Genomic DNA, 19,029 nt, shown 5'->3' on the forward strand with positions numbered 1-19,029 from the left:
GTTTTTCGTTCGTTCGAAGAAGATTCGGTTTCTTTTTTTTGGGTGTTGTCTCCTATTTCTCTACTCAAAGGACGGCACTGCCACAGAGCTTCTACAGAGCTTTGGTAGACAATTTTCTTTACCCAGCAGTGAGAGAATCTGGAATATTGCCCGTCTCGGGGGAGAAATCGTAGAACGTGTTTCTTACATTGCACATCAACGTTAAAGGGAACGCAAGATAGTTTCAGTAGCAGTTGTAACATTGTGTAAAATCGTGTTGCAGAAAATCAGAATAAAAGTTAAGTTACACTAGCACATTATTTTCTTTGCATGGAACTAAGATAACGTCTTTTTTAACAAAAATACATTCCCATTCCCCGCACGTTTTTAGTCACTGGAACAATCATCTACGCCTTGTGGGGGGGGGGGGGGGTAGTAATCCTTTGTGGAAGCAAAAATTGACAGGAAAAAAAGCTTTAAAATTGATCTTATTACATTATCCCTGCAAAGAGAGCACAAAAAGAGAACGAGAGAAAGACAAAAATCCCACGGCAGCTTGTTTGAGACAAAAATGGGGGAAAAAACTGGAATTTTGACAAAAAAGAACACTACAATTCCAAAATGCTAGCAAAAAATCTCCATTGCGGTTCGCGTTTTGATTAAAGAGGAAGAGAGGGTTATTTAAAAAAAATGGAAAAATCACGCCAAAAATAATCGTTCAAAGCACTTTGCTTTCATCTCTAATAGACACAAACACAACACAAAATATTCTATTCTACTACAGGGGGAAAAAAGGGAAGCACAAAATGCAAAAGTGGGTAAAATCGACTACAACTATCTATGTTCACACGATGTAATACAAAACGATTCTCTGGCCTTCTCGAATCAAGAAAAAACAAAACAAAAACATGAAACGCGTCGATGAAAAGGAAAAAAGTGTGATCGTTTTATCTATTGCTTCTTAAACGGTTGTGACAATGTCAACCAAACGGTTGCGATTGATGTTGTTTGCAGCGTAAGTGTCAATTACTTGTGTGAGCGCGGAGCGTAATAAAAATATTGTGAAAACAAAAAACAAAAAAAAATGAAAATATAATCCAACATCAAACGAAGGTAAATTCGTTTCGTTTGGGAGAAGCAACTGCTTGTTAGCAGGAACGGAAAAATTGCTGTTATTCAATGAAATCGGATACTGTTGTGGTGAACAGTCCGCTTAACCGATACAGTAGGGCGTGTTCAATAGGAAGGTAAAACAAAATGAAGTGAAAGCAAGCAAGTGGACAATTGTTTTATGACAAGACACCAGTTTGTGGGTGTAATGATAACGAGGGTAAAATAAACCATATCAACAAAATGTCCACCTGATCAGTTGTTACAGTGATTGGGTTGCAGAATCCCAGACATTAAACTTTTTAACAAAGTCTGTGTGTGCTATCGCTAATGAAACACTGTTTTTTTCGACCCAACATTCCCATATACTGAGCTACTTATGGGAAAATCCTACCTTCTCTCTGAGTAAGGAGAAGCAAACAACTAAAAGCAGACATTTTTCTTTGGATGTTGTTGAACACCCACTGGGTAGTCAACGGACAGTGGGCAATAAACCTACCCAACAAACACGGGTTTTGCAGTGCTTGTGATCAAAGTTTTAATCTGTAATCGAAAGGTTAACACACGTACGGAGTCAGTCGCCGTAGACAATTCGAACGAAAAGAGTAAACACACTCGCAGCACCAGCCGATATGCCAGAGAGGGACGAAGAGCGAATGGCATTTGCAGGAGGGATACAATCAATACCATTCGATGCTAGCCTACGCCATGCGGGCTCGGTGGTTACTGCACCTAATGAAGCAACGGCCGTGCTAAAATGCAAAAGGATGTAAGATGAGGCTAAACTTTACTCAACACATCTTGCCGATCGAATTTAGCTGCCAAGTGTGTAACGGAATAATCAACACTTCCCAAAGCATCCGGTCTGTCGACTGTGTGTGTGTGTGTGTTTCGGTGAGCTGGATTACAGGTTTAGAGTACCATTGGTATTACGGAGGGAGGAGTGGAGATTTCGTTTCACCAGTGCACCCGGGTGCATGTTCTTGCAAGTCCCCAAGCCACGGCAAGGGTTGTGTGTTAAAAGATTAAAATAGCTAGAATGTGAACAATTCAAATTAAATGAAACCATGTGCCTCCGAAGCACACATCGCAGAGACTGTGTTTGGCACAACGATGGTTTGGACAGGGGATCATGGATCACGGGGCGTACGGGGGAGTGTGGCCATATTGAAACAGCGTACAAATGACGTTCGACAATTTCGTGTCCCATTTCCCCTGTGGGAGTGTGGGTGTAAGGAGTGTGCGAGAGAAACACGAGTGGACAGCTGCATATTGCCGAGCGAGCAGTCCCGGGCAGTTATCGGCTCGAAGTCGAAGTAACTGATAGTGCACTACTGTCAGGCAAACGGCCAGGCATCGTTCAGGTTGGTCGAGAGTCGAGTGTCGTTCGGAAATTATGTATTTCTTGCCGTAGAAATCGCTTTGCCGGGTTCGTTCCCTGTGCCCTGTGTGTGGTTGGAGTTCGATCTGATACGCTTCTTTTACGCAAAGCCCGCCAGACAGCCAGTGGTGGGGTGGTGCGTGGTAAGGCAGCGGACTGGTACCCTTCGTAGGCACACAGGTCCGTCGTCCGTATTATAATGTCTAACCGCAATAAAATCTAACCCAAGATCACGTTCCGGTTGGTTTTTGCGGACCATTTGGGATCCATAATCGGTAGCAAGTCTGGTGGTGGTGGTTGTTGCTGCTGCTGCTGCTGCTGCTGCGGGAATTGATCGACGCAGCAGCCAAGACGCAGCGGAAGATATTATTGCAAGCACGTCACGCACGGAATGCACGGTACACGTACTCGCAACGCATCATACGCATGACGCATGGTTAGTTGTAAGTAATTATGTGATTTTATTATCAGTTTAACACATTTCACTGGCCCCGCCCCAGCGATGTGGTATTATGAAATTATGCTGAATGTTATGGGCAGCACAAAAACAAATGCAAATGATACTACAGAGCAGCCCTCATCGCAGCTTCAGTTGCAGTTAATATGGGGAAAACCTCGGCCATTCACCGGCAAACTCTGGCCTAATGAAGCCATTTAGATGCCCAGTCCGTTTTTCATCTGGCTCTGTGTGATGGGGGAGAGAAATTCCTAGCATTGGAGCAAACTATCGTCTTGCTTCTTCGGCAAGTTATTCGGTATTTTGAAATAGTTTAGCAAAACCAACCGACTTGTCTTGACCACGACGCATGTACCGAACATTTTCCCATAGGACTTCAGTGGTACATAGCGATGCATTCTTGGTAACGTTACAACACAGTGCGCAGTTCGGTGTTGGTGAAGGGGTAATGGTGATGATAGCAGGCAGATAGTAATTAAAAAAAAGTGCAAACTTATGCTTGATTTATTGTTCGTAGTGCCATTTGCATATTTGAAGTGTTTAAGTAATTGATTAGGGATGTAGATTGCAAGCAGGCCCACCACACGCGAACACACAGTCACACATATAAACAATAATAATGCATTCAATCGATTGGATGGCCATTTCACGGCTGGCGGCTGGGGTTAATTAAATTTACAGTTTGAAGAGCGGCACGCAAAACAATCCCAAACGCGATGGGCCAGCGCAGCGGCGGCGGTGGGGAGCTTTAATGAGTTTGAACCATTAGCTTTAAGAGCAATTACATTACAGAACTTTGCATTGATTGCAGCGCGAGCGCAAAACGGATGCGTATGCATGACGCTGTTGGGAACAGTTCTTTTCCCAACCGTGCTGCTCATTTCTCTGAAAGCGCACAGAAAACTTTGCCTGCGGAACAATAGTCGATCAGATTACATGTTACACGTTTATGTAGGCAAACTATGTTGCCGACCTGCGGGGATAGGAGGGATACACTCATGGAACGGCGAAACCTTTTCATACGGTTACGGGCCACAGAGCAAGGACGGCAGCAATGGCAGCAAGTGCACGAAGTGGACGAAACAAGGCTGGGACTGGGCGAAGTTGTTTGTAAGATGAGACAGGCGCAATCTTTGTGTGTTGTATAAGGCGTGACCTGATTTTCTGAGAGAAAACAATCATCTGGGGCCCGAGATGAGGGCCCGTACAGCGAACAATGCAGCAGGTGGAAGCAGCAGCAGCAGCATTCCTCTCTGTATTCCCCTAATGGCAAAGCGGAAAACTGCACACAACGTCACCACGAACCGCCCCCCCCCCCCATCTCCAATGGAATGAGCGTGACGACGCTAGCGCTACGCAGGCAGTGAAGATGAAAAGAGGTTGATTATGCGGAGCGGGGCAACGGAAGCGGATTAAGTTTAACGCTTTTCTCCGCAATCGCGCTTCATTGCGGATAATCATTTGTGTGTGAGTGTATGTGTGTGTGTGTGACTGCGTTGGGTCGACTTTCTTCTTGTGCCAAAGGTACTGGCAGTGGTTCTAACACTTCTAAGACCGAGAGGCCTCACTATTGAAATCTTTTTGCAGCGACCAGTTTTCAGCAGGAATGCAAAGTTAGTGAATGAGATGCTCGCAAGAGGCAGAGCGAGCGCATGCATGCAGGGGTAAGCTACTTTTGTATGCGGTCTTTGCCCCAAAAACCGGTACCGGTTGCTTTTGATTTTGGCGGTGCGTGGATGAAGGGAACGACCGTGTGCCTACCAAAGGTTTGTGGTGTTGCAGTACTATTCTGTTACAACAATGCTTTCGGTGCGGCGGTTCCAGCAGAGAAGCACCATATTCCCCCTGCCGGTGGCGAAAATATAAGATAGACGCGGCGGTAGTCTTTTGTTGTTCGCGAATCCTACTGTATGGGCGTAGGCTGTAGCATTTGAATGTAAGCGAAGCAATAAAGGGCAACAGGGCTTCCCCGAACTGATTGTACAGCTGTTTCTAGGCAAATATCGTTTAATATTTAAATATTGTAAGTAGTTGTTCAATGTTCAGTGAAATCCACGCCGAACAAAAGAATATGGGTACAAAAACACAAGCGTTTCATTAGCGATACTGAAAAGGCGTTTAATGTGATAAGCCTTTAAATGCTTAAAATAATTATTGTTATTATAAAAAAAATATAAACAAATAATCAGTTTACCTGCAGCATTTTGCAGGAGTTTAACAAAAAAAGTATCGTAAATATGCTGGGCGTGTGTATGTATGTTACGTGTTGAGAAAAGGGCAACAGAAAGGTGAGCTATGTGCAGTTGCCACTTTTTCTCCCGTTTGATTGTTTATTTTTCCTTTTCAACGAACATCGCGTACGGACCAAACGCGCAGAACAGACCAAAAGTGAAAATCACATAAATTTAGGCGTCACCGACCAGATGGTACTCACTCTTAACTACTGCTTTTGATACGATTTTGGCCCGCCGTTTAAATTGATATCGTGATTTATGGCCGGTACACGTAAATATACCCGCACCATCCGCAGAGTGCATCGTAAATGGGTGCGCAGTTGCACCGCCGTCGCGTCGCGTTGCATTGCCGTCCAGTGTAGTACGCGGTGGAGTTGGTGGTGCACACGGTGCAGCAATGCGCCCAGCAGGGAGAGTAGTTCACCCAGGACCAAAAGGGTCGGAGGACGGACGTACGTCGCAGGTCAGTTTTTGGGGAATAATTTATTTTTTACAGTTGTTGCAGCAGTTGATGCAGTTTTTTTCCGTCGGAAAAACAATACAAAAAATGCATGCGCAGCCCCCATGTGCCCAGCCCAAGTGCGTTTAAGCATGGACATAATTTTGTTTTTCATTTTTTTGTATTAATTTCGTTGGTTTTGTTTTCAATATTTCATTTCGAGCGAGTTTCGGGCATCGTTCATGAATGTGGTCGCGTATTATGCGAGGTTGTAACGCACAGCAAACCGAGGAGCCGCGATCGTAATTTAATCGATGACAAAAGCCAACCACAACACCCCGTTTGGTGGTGCGAACGCGCAAGTGGGCCGTTGAAAGTGGCACGAACAACAAGGGCCGCAGTGTGTTACAGTGCAGCGGATTTAAATTGAGTTACGTGATTTTTATTCCAAAATACATCCAACCCACCGTGTCCGTGGTTGACCCCCCCCCCCCAAGGGCATATTGATGGCGGGCGCGTTTATCAGTAGATTTACCAAATTTTGCATAATCGGTACGTTGATGGCAGTGTGATTTCCATTTACACAGCAGAGCACACGCCGGCGGGATGAAGAACCCGATTGACCCCAAAGGCAAGATATTCGATTAAGATGCAAACATTAAAGTGCAAAAATGGAATGTTGCATACACATCCGTAGTATTATTTGTGCAGCGATGACAAAATTTTTGTGTTATTTTGTTTGACCACACGTGAAACGGTATAAACATGCGGGACAAATATTGCAGTGCAGTGACCAAGCAGGGGGATGCCATGATCGCGATCGATCGAAAGGATCGGTTGTTACGGGGTTTTCCATTCACACACACACACACACACACACACACACACACACACACACACACACACACACACAGCGGGCAATGCAACACGGGCGACGATGCGATGCGTTTTACCGGAAGGTTTACCCGTGGAGAGCCGGGGATGAAAAATGTAATTATCGGCCAAGTATTTGTTTTGTTATCGGTGCAGAGAGAGCAGTGAGCGGCGGGTGTTTGTTAGTTTTCAATCAGGTGTATCAACGTTGTAAGCGAATGTTCGTTTGTTCATACGTTCGTTCGTTGGTCACAGAGCAGTTCCAGTTAATCCGCGTTCGAATGAAATGGAAATGAAAAGTAAAGAAAGCACAGAGAAGGAGGAACACCTGCTGGTTAATGCTGTTTTAAGCTCGTTTGTGTAACCGGGCACGTCCTGCAGAAAATATATGCTGCATATTCTGTGTTCTATCATATAGATATGGAAGTGTGTAAGTGAGTGCATGTGTCCATTAGAAACCAAAAAGATTGTAAATACAATTCCTAAAAAAATAATATGACCGTTCGTTTTACTGGTGCGAAGGGGGTTTGTGCAACATTGCAACTGTGCTAACCGTATCGATACGGAACAGTATCAATGTTATTATGTATGTAAACATTTATTGTAATTTATTCGGAACTGTTTTTCGAGGCTACCAAACCCAACCGAATGGGGTGTGTCGTGCCACATTGCATGGAATGCTCAATACATTCAGATGAATGGAAGTTACTACGAACTATATTCGTATCGTTACATTTTGCAACCAGTCTGTATTCAGGTGTGATACGCCCACAATACGTTGGGTTTCGTAGCCTCTTGGGCGCAAGGATATGAAGTGTCGTAAAACAATAATGTAAGCGAAAAGCATAACATTGGGAAAATTGTCAAAAATATTCAAATAGTTAACCAAAATCATAGCAAATTAAAAAAATTGATTTGCACACCCGATTTGATTGTAGAACAGTACTGAATGCACTCGAATAATCATTTGCACAAGAAGTGCATATAATGCAAACAGGGAACTGATTTGTTTGCAGAAACAAACGGAGCTTAAATCAACAGGAGCGCATGGTGTTGAACTAGAATAGCATTCAAACTCACTGTGATTAATGTTTCACACACAAAATTTTATCGTCTTCAGAATAGATCACACAATTAACTAAGTGTGGCAGTGTGTATGTGCGGCGTGTAGATGCGTATAATTTAATAGAGATGAAAAATGGCTGGCTTTATTCCATACAACGAAAAATAAGAGTTTTAGGAACGTAGCTTAAATATTACACCAAAAACGCTACATATGAATTCGCTTGTCATTCGGTGAAGCAATTTGAAGCAACTTGGAAAGTTAAATTGCGATCGAATAACTAATTTCTATTCACAAACACAACGCAGATGTTGTGATGGCATAATGCAGTAAAAACTTTTATTAACACTGTGGTGTACCGATTCTCATCAGAAGACGGTGAAGATGAGATGGCAAAAACTGGGCACATTTAACGATTGGTAAATAACCGATCATTATAAATTGCGCAGAAAAGGGATTGTCATTGTTTTCGTTTCGTGGAGAATAATGAAGGCGGAACGATCGGGGAGGGTATGAAATTGTTGGAAAACCAAAGGCTGAAGTAGATGGAGCCTTGTGTTTTTTTTTGTTTTGCTGGTATAGCATGTATTCTTTTTTTCACAGCGGAAGTTTTCCATTAGCTCTTGCCAATACAATAGGCTATCCGGTAGGTGATGGAAAAACAAGGATACCCGTTAGAATAGAAGTAACGTTTTAATATTGTCATCGATTGACTAGGATTTTAATTACACTTTGTGTGTGTGTGTGCCTTCTATCAATTATTTTTTATCGCCGAACGTTTTGGTTGCATTTTTATACGAGCAATAAAGGAGATCTGAGCGAAAGAGATCTGTTTTTGCTCCTTGGTTGCTTTGAATGTTTTTTGTACGTATTAAATGATTTAATGGTTTACATGATATTGTAGCAATCGTGACTTACCTTAACAGTAGAATTTGATGAACACTATAAGTTTAAATAGACTTGAATAATACGATGATTTGATATATAAATATTTACCTCAAAACGGTTATTTTTCTTAAGCGAGTTTGAAATTAATAATAAAGGGTGTTCCGTATAAAATATTGTAGAATATGAATGCATATAAATCGGAATTTCTCGAATGTTATAGAGTATATGTTCCATTTTGAACATATGTATCCTATTGTCGCTAGTACAACGACCACCTTTTAGGTCGAAAATGACGAAAATCATATCAAGCGAGTGTTACACACGGATAACAACTTTACAATTACACCTGAGACATTACATTCAATTCCAAACAAAGATAATCTAGCTTATAGGGTAGGTGTACCAATTGTTGTGCTATCGACAAAAAAAATCAAAATTAATAATAGACTCTGGCTATTTGCGGTTTCATATCAATGTATTCGTAAATTCCGTATTCGTAAATTGTAAATCCTTATTTTCTTACAAATTTCTAAATTTTTCGAAGTCAATTTATCAAATAATCACAATAATTATGATCACTGTCCAAAAGTTAAAAATTTCAATTTACACGTATGCTATAGCACAGTCACCTATGCCAAATGATGGTAAGAAATTCGATTATGATTCATTAACACTGAAACAGCATAGTTTTTTATTGTTGTATAATGTTAAATGATTATTTTATTGAGTTGAAAAATAGCACAACAATTGGTACAAGAAAATCTATCATGAACCAATTGTTGTGTTATTCCCATGCATACAAGTACCATTTTGATAGCAAGAACCAGTACAAAATTGACCATTCTAAACCTTATCTTTAAAATATGAAATTTCATTGTTTCTCAACATCTAGTTATCAAATTTTGAAATTGTACATTCCTTAAAAACATTCCTTTTGATGTTAAAAATCAATATTATTAGATCAAACAATTCTAGCACATTTTTTGGACTAGTACAACAATTGGTACACAACTTGCACAACATTTGGAACACATAGCACAATAAATGGTACATGGAAGAGCTATTGGAAAACGGCTATATCTTTTGTAAAAAGCATTCAATTTACAAAATGTTAAAGCAATAATGTATCTAAGATGTGTATCGATCTACTTCACCTTTGTTTATGAATTTTTATTCAGTAGTATCGTCTAGTGGTGTTAAAACGGGTCTTTTTGAAATCAGCTCAGTTCCGGTTAATTCATAATGGTGATCAAGATAATTTGATCGGATCAATCATTCAATCGTTCGTTCTCTGCTAAACCTGGTAGTAAATGCCAAATCTGCAGTCAAAGAGAAAGAGAACATCTCAGGGCTCTGCCAAAGTTTTTGGTGGTTGTTTCCCAATTTTTTTTGGATGGTTCCTATACTTTTTTAGCTGGTTCCCACGATTTATTGAGCGTTACCCATATTTTTTAAAAATCGGATTGTATTGATGTCCAATAGAACGATACCAAAATTATGATGAAATTATTCAAAAATATATGTAAAAAGGTGAATAAATCGTGAAAGAGACCCAAAAAATTACAGGAATCAGGAGTAATCATGTTTCATGTAGGGGTTCCATGTAATCATGTAATCATGTTAATCATGCGAAGAGTTGTAAATAAAATGCATGGGTGGTCGAATTCAAAACGTGAGTCGGATCGGAGCGGTGTGACCAGGCTTTCTCGTTTTGATATAAAGAAGATATGTCTGATCTACTATCTGAAGAGAGAAAAATGGTGATCCGAAAATGTTATCTACTCATTTGCTTTTATTTAGCGCATTCGAGCAATCGTCTTTGTTTCTCTTAGGGAAGCGATGATCCGGATCTTTCAAAAACTGATGCATGTTTCACTCGCTCAATTTACTGATCCAGATCATTTGAACATTTTAACGAATCTGGATCTGATCTTACATCACAATTCTCTTTTTAGTCCAAACGTGGTACAAACTCGTCCATAATTGGTAGGTACACCAATTACTTAAAAAAGCAAGGAATGTTGCCAAGGAAAAACATAAGGAAATAGAAAGAGCTTTGGAAACTGAAGAAACCATTTATTTCACTGGTCCAAATTTCAAATTCACAAAAGGAACCCCTTAAGCATGAGGTTAAAAATAATAAGAATTAAGAATTCTTATTGATATCTAAAGAGCTTTAATTGAAAAAATGCCAATTCGAAGGAACGAACGAACGAACGAAGGACGATTCGAAAAACGTATTAACTATATTTCAACATATGTCATTTTCAATGCTCTAAACAGATTTACATTATTGTTTTTTTTTATATAATTTTTTTGGGAGCAATGGCTGTAAAGTGTAACCGTTTCTTGTAATTGAAAGAGAAAATGTGAATTTGTAACTATGACTTTTATTTAATTTTTAAAATCAATATATTGCTAGATCGACGTCATGTAATTGTTATCGGAAAATCACCATTTTGAAAGTAGTAATTATCGTTTGTCGTTGAACTTACAAAACACGAGTTTTCTAATGCAATTTTTATGTTTCTATTCAAAATGAGAAATTTCTAAGTTAAAGATCTGATGTGCAGCTTTTCACAAACGGGCCAACAATATATAATTAGATAAGGGGATAATTTTATAGTATAACAAACACACACCCAAATTTGCAAATGCTTGAATACTAGTACGGAACACCCTTTATCAATCGTACTATGGTTCTAGTATTTCAAGAAAACTACACTTCACTAACCGCTTTAAACATACAGAAAACATTCAAAAATAATCAACCATTTGTATGTCAACATTAAAACCCCTACAAGAAATGCAACCTCAGTGTTTTGGTTAAGTTTTGTTATTCTATAAAAATATGAAATCGCTATTTATGAAACCCAATCGGCCAACCTGCAAAAGCTAGATGTTTTGTGTAGTAAACATGCTGATTGAAGTTTGGCAATTTACAAATCGAACCATCTTTACTTCAATAATCAATCAGTGTAAAAAAGTGACATCCTTTTCCAGCAACCGAAAAGCTTTTGATATAGCTGGCTAAGAAATGTTACCATCAATGTGGCAAACTCCATTCCAATTTGATGAGGCATCGGCTGAAGTAACGATACATTCATTTCAATCCGTAAAAGGATAACAGTAATCGCACACATGGGAACTGGACTGGCCTGGCCAGGATTGTTGGTCGATAGCTTTCAAGTGTATAAAGTGCTCAACTACTGCAGCCCAATTTATTATCGTCCTTATAGGATCCCCTCACCCCCCCCCCCCCCCCCCCCCTTTTCGCCGCGCATGTAGGATCGATCGTGGCGGCGGCAAGGGTCACAAACTCTCAACTTCATTAACTAAATGGGTATGATTCCATCTTCCGTAATCCACTTAATTTATACGGACAGCGAATCCTGGATCAGGTACCGACACCTTAGCAGTGCTTCTTCCGGTAATTTTGAGCGACCGAAGCCACCAAGTGCTGCTGCTGACCGACATGTACGAAATCGTACTCCAATATCAGCATCACTGCCGCCTCGATAGCCATGCCATGGGTTTGTGCGGCTGGTTGTAGATTTTGGGGATTTTAGAATAAACGGTTACAGCCAGGTGTGTAGGACGATAAATATCTCCGTCTTTGGCCTACGCACTCGCCAGTGGCTTTCTGTTTGGGATATACCGGCAATAAAGTGTCCGGTGCTGGCGATGTGAGATTACGGGTGCAGGAGCACCCCGTAACCGTGACCGATGTGTGTATGTGTGCTGTGTAGAGATAATATCTTTCACCGAAGAGCTTCACCGGATTGGCAGCAAAATGAACGACGTGAGTGCGTTGAGTGTGTATTAATCACTTTTGATTAATTACGTTTTATGGCTTTTGGGTTTCGTGTTTTTCGTGTCTTTGACTGCCGGTAGATGTGAACGAAGATAGTTTCCAGGGCATCTGTTTTGTTGTGGACAATTGTAAGCTGGGGTTAGATACCATAGTGCCACTATGGTTACGTCTTTGTATCACACATGGGGGTTTTTACAGCTAACAGCTTAATAAGACATCTTCAACAAGCTTACGATTACGCAGCAGAGATTTTATCACATAAATTAAATAATATAATCCCAAAAGGCATACGCTTAGAATATGATTAATTATCAGAAAGCAAATCATTCCGCTATGTTTTTTTCAGTTGACGTCACTCAAGTATAGAAAGGACACTTTTGTTTCAACAATTTAGTAATTTTAAATAAACTCCAAAGGAAGAAATTTCGGATAAATGGTTTGAAAGGATTATACAGCGCCAAATGGTTTTAATAAACCAAAGGGCATTGTTAGATGAATTGAAATAAAAAAAAAACACAAAACACGTACGACACACAGCTTTCGTGTGTGATCGGTTGATGAGCTAGATTTTTAAAAAAATCCCAAAATTCTAGCATAATTTCATCGCTTATGATTCGCTTTATCTGATATGGGTAGGAAAACAAATTCTCGGCAATATTGAGATAAGTAGCGCAAAAGTTTGAATTATACGCATTGTGAGAAAAGAAAACAAATAATATGATGAAATATTTCTATTGAACAAAAAAAAAACACAATAATCATGATACTTTGTGCATGAAAAAATGCAAATGCACGGCAAAATTCAAACAGCTAGACTGGAATAATACGAAAAAACTAGAAAGAAACCAAACTAAAATGGTGTACATTCACAAGTAGACAGCACATTATGATGATAAGTCTATCAGTAAATGAAGATGTAGTACAAGAGAATACTAGAAAATTCATAGCACACGTAAAAAATGTGAAAAATATTCAAAAACAGACAACCATTATGAGTGTTGTGTTCGAATTTGACAGCTGATGTTTGGCTCAGCAAAATTTTGATCAAAACGGAATTTTAATTTTAGGCGTATTAAAGTCGATAAAAAAATGAGCAAAGAAACACCAAATGATATTTGAGCCCTTCCCACCTTGTTGTTACAAAAGTCACATATCGAAGATCACCCGTAACGAACCCAAATCAGTATGATCAGTTTTTTTCTTTTTCAAAACGGAAAGCATCTTTGTGGAGATACTTTGTTCATGGTGATGTGGTGTGATTTATGATACATCTCTTATAATGTAGTTTGACTTATCAATTAAAATTGCATTATATAATAGTTTTAGTAACTAGAATGGTAGGAAAAATAAACGAAAAAAGGTGGAAGAAGAAAGAAGAGTGTGTGTAATTGAAACGTAACATAATCTTATCATTAATAAGTTGAAACATATAAACAAGTTGTGCTTGTATGAGTTGAGGGTGGATGGTGAGCGATTATTGTGCATGTGTAAGATTTTGCTATTTATTTCGTGACACAAAAACACTGGAATTGTGCAGAAAATACAACGACAAAAATTGAGTAAAAGGTGCGTTCATACAAAAATCGGTGCGCTTTCATCGGTGCGTGTGTGTGTGCAATAGAGAATAATGGCAGATGCTTCGAGTGCAGTTTTTCGAGTGCAGTAAGTGCAATTTTACTTTATATAGGTGGCAGATAAATGAAAGTTTTTTTTCAGTACTCAGTTGAAATTAACAACAAAATTCAAAAATCTATGACATATTCACATTTTTGTTGCTAATTGCAATGAAAGTATAGCTCGAACTGAGAGAGTAAAACAGAAACAATAATAACCAAACGGGCTGTACAAAAAATTGCACGACAAAAATCAATCATTTTGAAAGTCAAACACAATAAAAAAAATTGCTGTGCGGTCAAAAATTCAGTGCAAAACGCAACCCAAAACAATCCGTCAAAAACTTGGCATGCAGTTTGGTGGTGTGGTGGTAGTTATGAAAAACGGTGGGAGGTGGGAGAGTAAGAAAGTAATTGCATTAGTTTCGGTTTGCTGAATAGAATACAATTAGTAGTTTGTTTTGTTAGCGGTGCTTTTGGTCGAACAAACAGCATCTAATTGGCGATTGACAGCGGTGAATACGGAGATGAAGAAGAATATACGTAACGATACATATAAATTGTTATTCCATCGCTATTGATCGTGGTTGACATGGCATCGAAAAACGTGAACAAAAATTTAACGAGTGCGCTGAAGAAATGTACGGTGCGTGTGGTAGTGACATTGATCTAATGCATAATAACAAGAGCGCATAATTTCTTACGTGAGCAGGTAATACTAAAGTACGGTGCGAACAAGAGTGCTTTGCCAGAGGTATGAACAACTTGACTGGTGCAGAATTGAACGGGACAAGGTGCACGAGATTATTGAAAGAGATTTAAGAAAAAAATGTTTCAAAACAATACAAACAGTTACAATAACACATATGTACACACACACATAGACATATAATTTAATACAAAGGTGCTGGCTGTTGAAAAATAACGAGAGATAAATAAAACATTGCTTCTGCAGCACGTGCTACAATGGAAATGAACCAGTAGCAAATATTACGGGTATAGAAAAATTACCGTTTCCTTGTAGCTTGAGCAAAGCAAAAAGTTCGACGTTTGACATGAGCGTTCAATAAATAGTGGGGGGATTTTCAATGATCGAAAGGTACAGAGAATAGAAAATATTGTAAATTAGTTAGTTTGTAAAGTTGTTCTTGTTCGCTTGCTGGTACTTTTGAATTTAGAAACAAAAATTGAAATTGAAAAGTATTTATATCTGTTTTTACGACAACCATATCAAACGACGTATTCAATATCGAACGCCATATTCCTCTTGTGAGTGGGTTGGATTGTTAATCATCTTAGCCTAAGTAACAGCTGAGTATAGTTTTTGAATGATAACGTTTAGAAGATTTGTAATTATTTTACTTAAGTGAGCATACTCATGATAAGATTCGTTGATGAAATCTATTTTTGTTTTTCGGTGTAGCTTTTGTTGACAGCCCATTATATGTGTGCGTTTTTTTTAATTCTTTACTGGAGTATTAGACGGTGTAAAAAATGTGCCCTATGTGACACTTTTCAAAAAAGTGACAGTGGCAAAAAATAAAAAAAACAGTGATCGATCGATACCGAATGCTATAACAAATAGCACTCAACAAAGGCAAAACCTTGAAGGCCAATGATTTAACCGAAACCGTACGCTTGGGATTGGATTTTACGACAAGTTTAGGAGGCACTTTGCTCCCACAAACAAAAAAAAAAGAGGAATGACTTTACCGCTCACATTCCGGAATGCGAAAGGTAAATGTTTATTAATGTGATTAATTTTTATTAATTTCACTGTTTGAACTTTCGCACAGCGGTGCGGGTGTAGCGTTTCGTGTGTTTTTTTCTTGCTCTTTATTTTTGGAAGATATTTTCCTCCCTCTTTACCCATCCATTGCAGGAAATGTAACGACAGCGAAGGTGGCTGCATGCAAAAGGATCGCCCCGGTAACGCGAAACCCAGCGTCACACGCCGGTGCGAAAACGGGCAAACGCCGAAAATGAAACGGTTGAACGGAGACGGGTTTTTAATGTATTCATTGAAACGGTTACAGAAACAAATTAATTTTCTCGCCAGGGACCTATTTGAAGTCAAAACGACGTTCAACAGGCATCAGCAGCTTTTTTCGGCAAAAGATTGCCCCGCACCAAGGATCTGTGGTGTTTGTTGGGTTGGCGGGAGCGGGGAGCAAACGTGCTGGGAGAGCAAAACTGTGCGAGACAGATGATACGCGCCGCGCCGTAACTTATTCGATTCGCAGGGAAGAAGTAAAAGGTGCACGAGCGCAAAAACGCACAGACACAGATTGACTTTGTCGTTGCGCTGCGTTTATTTGCACATGATTATTTCCTCTCGCTTCCGTAGTAGGCGTATGTTTACCTTGCGAGTTTTGCAACTTTTTTGAACGGCCACAATTTGCCATGTGGATGGACGTGAGAGCAGGTGCCACGAACAAGTTTCCATGAAGGACGCGGAGGCCGAGGAACAAGTGACGGAAGAAGATGGGAAAAAAAGAAACAACACAGAAGGAATATTTCACTTTACCTGGGCAGTGAATCAAAAAGTCAGTTCTCGTCAAACGAAGCGTGCAGGTTAGAGTGTCGTGGAATTACTCCGGCGTGTTTTAACGGCTCCCTCAGGAGTCATTAAACTTTAAAACAAATTTTGAAACAGAAACTCGTCTGCTAATTCAGCAGCCGTTTTAGAACATCACTTCTCTCCAGCAGCAGTAACGCCCCCCACCGCATCGTCCATCGCGTGGCGAAGGAATGTGTAAGGGAGGGGAAATTGAAAAGTTAAGCCATACGAAAATTAGGTTTCTTAAATTAACCTACCATGGCCAGGAGTTTTACTAGGAGCGTTAGGTATGTGGCAGTCGGAACAGAGTGGGAGGTCCAATATGAAAGAGAGAGAGAGAGAGATTTGGCGGCGATGGTCGCCCCGAAAGCGACCGGTAACCTTTTCTGGACAATTAAAAGGGATTTCTGTTGCATACAACCCAACATCAAACCTTACCGAGGGGTTTAGGTTGAAGCTGTAATGATTTTCATCACGACTGCCACAAAAAGATGCCTAAGCTAGGGTGGAATTTAAGGTTACTTGGCTTTACTTTTAATAAGAAGGAAGTGGTAAAACAAAACTGAAAATCTCGTAAATCCAAGCGTTGGTCTGCCCGGGGGCTATTATAACTGTGATTCACGTGCTAGATTTTGTTCCATGAGTATGCTCTCGCTTATTTCGATTTCAAAAACTATACTCTGCCGTTTTGACGGAGAATTAAAAATGTAATAATCGCGAGCATTAGCGTTCCTGGGGGCTGGCTATATTTTTAATTCTCCGTCCAATGGTTAAACCTATGGAAAGCAAATACATATGAACAGTTGATAAGGTCCGAAAGGGTTTTTTTTTAAATAATTATCAAAAGATATAAATTGAAAATTGTTTGTCATACATAAGCTTGTTCCCGACTCACACTTTTGTTCATATGTGTTAGCTTTGGTGAGATGCATGCCTTACTCTAAAAAATATATTTATGCACCATCAAAAACAGCGCCATGTTCCGAGCTGCTGCTGCAAAAATTAGTTTCTAATAGGATTCGTTTTTTTGTGTTTTTGGTAATGCTAAAAAAACGTTTGAAATTACAATTGTATTCCAGACGGGAGCAGCTAGTAAAAAAATATGCTTTTATCGTTACGCAAAATGCAAAAAGTGTTATGAAAAATCCTCGCTGCATTAAAAAACGTTTCTTTAAATTACAAAACAAGTAGTGTTAAATTTTGGATACAAAAACAATTCACATTATACCTTCAAAATACAAAATATTAGTTAGTATTTTGCTTCATGATAGTTTCAGCATGTTTAGGAGTAGTGATTCGGGTAGTTTGTGTTTTGGCTGTGATTATTATAGCTTTTGTAGTATGTGTTTCGCTGTATTTGAGTGTTGGGAGCGATTTATGCGAGTTATGTCGGGGTGTCTTGGTGGGTGTGTAAATTGCGTTTAGTAGTAGGAGGATGATGGTGTGTCTTGTTGTAGTATGAACATAAATGAGGTGTCTGAGTTTTACGAACGAAATAAACTAGCATATGGTGCAATACATACCGTCTTCATGAGTGCGTACTGTGTACGGGTACGATCGGGGTCCGTCACCAACGGAGGTACCGGCTAGAACCCAAATCTTGTACTCGGTCCAACGCTTTAGCTCGTCCAGGACGATGCTAGTAGAGTTGAGGGTGGTTACCGTGGCCTCGCTATCTGATCGTCCAACCTCGACGAAGAACACCTTATAATAAACTATGGCGCCGTTCGATCGTTCGACCGGTGGTGGCAGCCATGACACGTTGATAGTGGTTGGACTTGTGGCTTCGACAGTTACATTACGGGGCGGTGCACCGGGTACTACGAGTTGGTCAATGGTCAGGCATTATTGGTGGTGCAGTATAACGTAAAATCATAGCGATAATTGGGAAACCGATAAAATAAAACAAGAAACGAGAAAAAATATTGTAAATAAAAAGAATAAATCATATCAATCAGCAACAATACTTAATGTAAACAATAGCAGTAAACGAAACTAGAAGAAACGTGAACGTTCAGCACAGAGTAATGGAAATAGATTTAAAATTCACGAGCAAGATATATAAAAAAACAGATTTATATTATTGAACATTTCACGATTTCTTCGCGTGAAAACAAAAACTAACACACAACTCATGTCGTAAATAACAAAAGTCATACAATTTAACAATAGTTATGTAAAGGAACCAAATCAAACGATTGGAATACAAATATAAAAATGAAAACAAACACAGTCATCGAAACAGTGCATCGTTTGGAAGGATTTCATTTTCGTTCAATCATATATGGTTGTCCCTTTTGTTGCGAGGTACAGAGTGCTTTAAAGCCGCTAATGCACTAATGCGTGTCTTATCTGGACAGTTAGTGGTAGTAGTAGTAGTAGTAGTAGAAAATGTGCATTTTATAGGTAAAGAGGAAATGTTGTATCATACACATTTAATGGTGCTCTTGAAACAGAAATCGAACAGAAACAAAGTGCTCATTTGGTGCAGAACAATTATATAGAATAAACGACAGGAAAGATTTTGAAACAAAATCGATTATGCAGAACGAAACTAATCATGATGAAACACATTCAGTGAAAACTCATACAAAATGTATTGGTGTCGCATGTAATGT

The 19,029-nt window shown here is 39.5% G+C and overlaps 1 protein-coding gene across 11 annotated transcripts in view; it reads right to left on the reverse strand.

Annotated features, from left to right (window-relative positions):
* LOC120959085 (tyrosine-protein phosphatase Lar) overlaps nucleotides 1-19,029 on the reverse strand; it is a 226,038-nt gene that overhangs the window by 14,983 nt on the left and 192,026 nt on the right. For 9 of the 11 annotated variants that reach the window (XM_049610033.1, XM_049610032.1, XM_049610031.1 and 6 more), the window contains one exon: nucleotides 17,935-18,231. The exons of the other annotated variants lie outside the window; for them this stretch is intronic. In XM_049610033.1, coding sequence (XP_049465990.1) covers nucleotides 17,935-18,231 — 297 coding nt within the window. The remainder of the gene's footprint in view (nucleotides 1-17,934; nucleotides 18,232-19,029) is intronic. 11 annotated transcript variants of the gene reach the window in all.

This window comes from Anopheles coluzzii, chromosome 3, assembly GCF_943734685.1.
Source record: "Anopheles coluzzii chromosome 3, AcolN3, whole genome shotgun sequence".
Lineage (NCBI taxonomy): Eukaryota > Metazoa > Arthropoda > Insecta > Diptera > Culicidae > Anopheles > Anopheles coluzzii.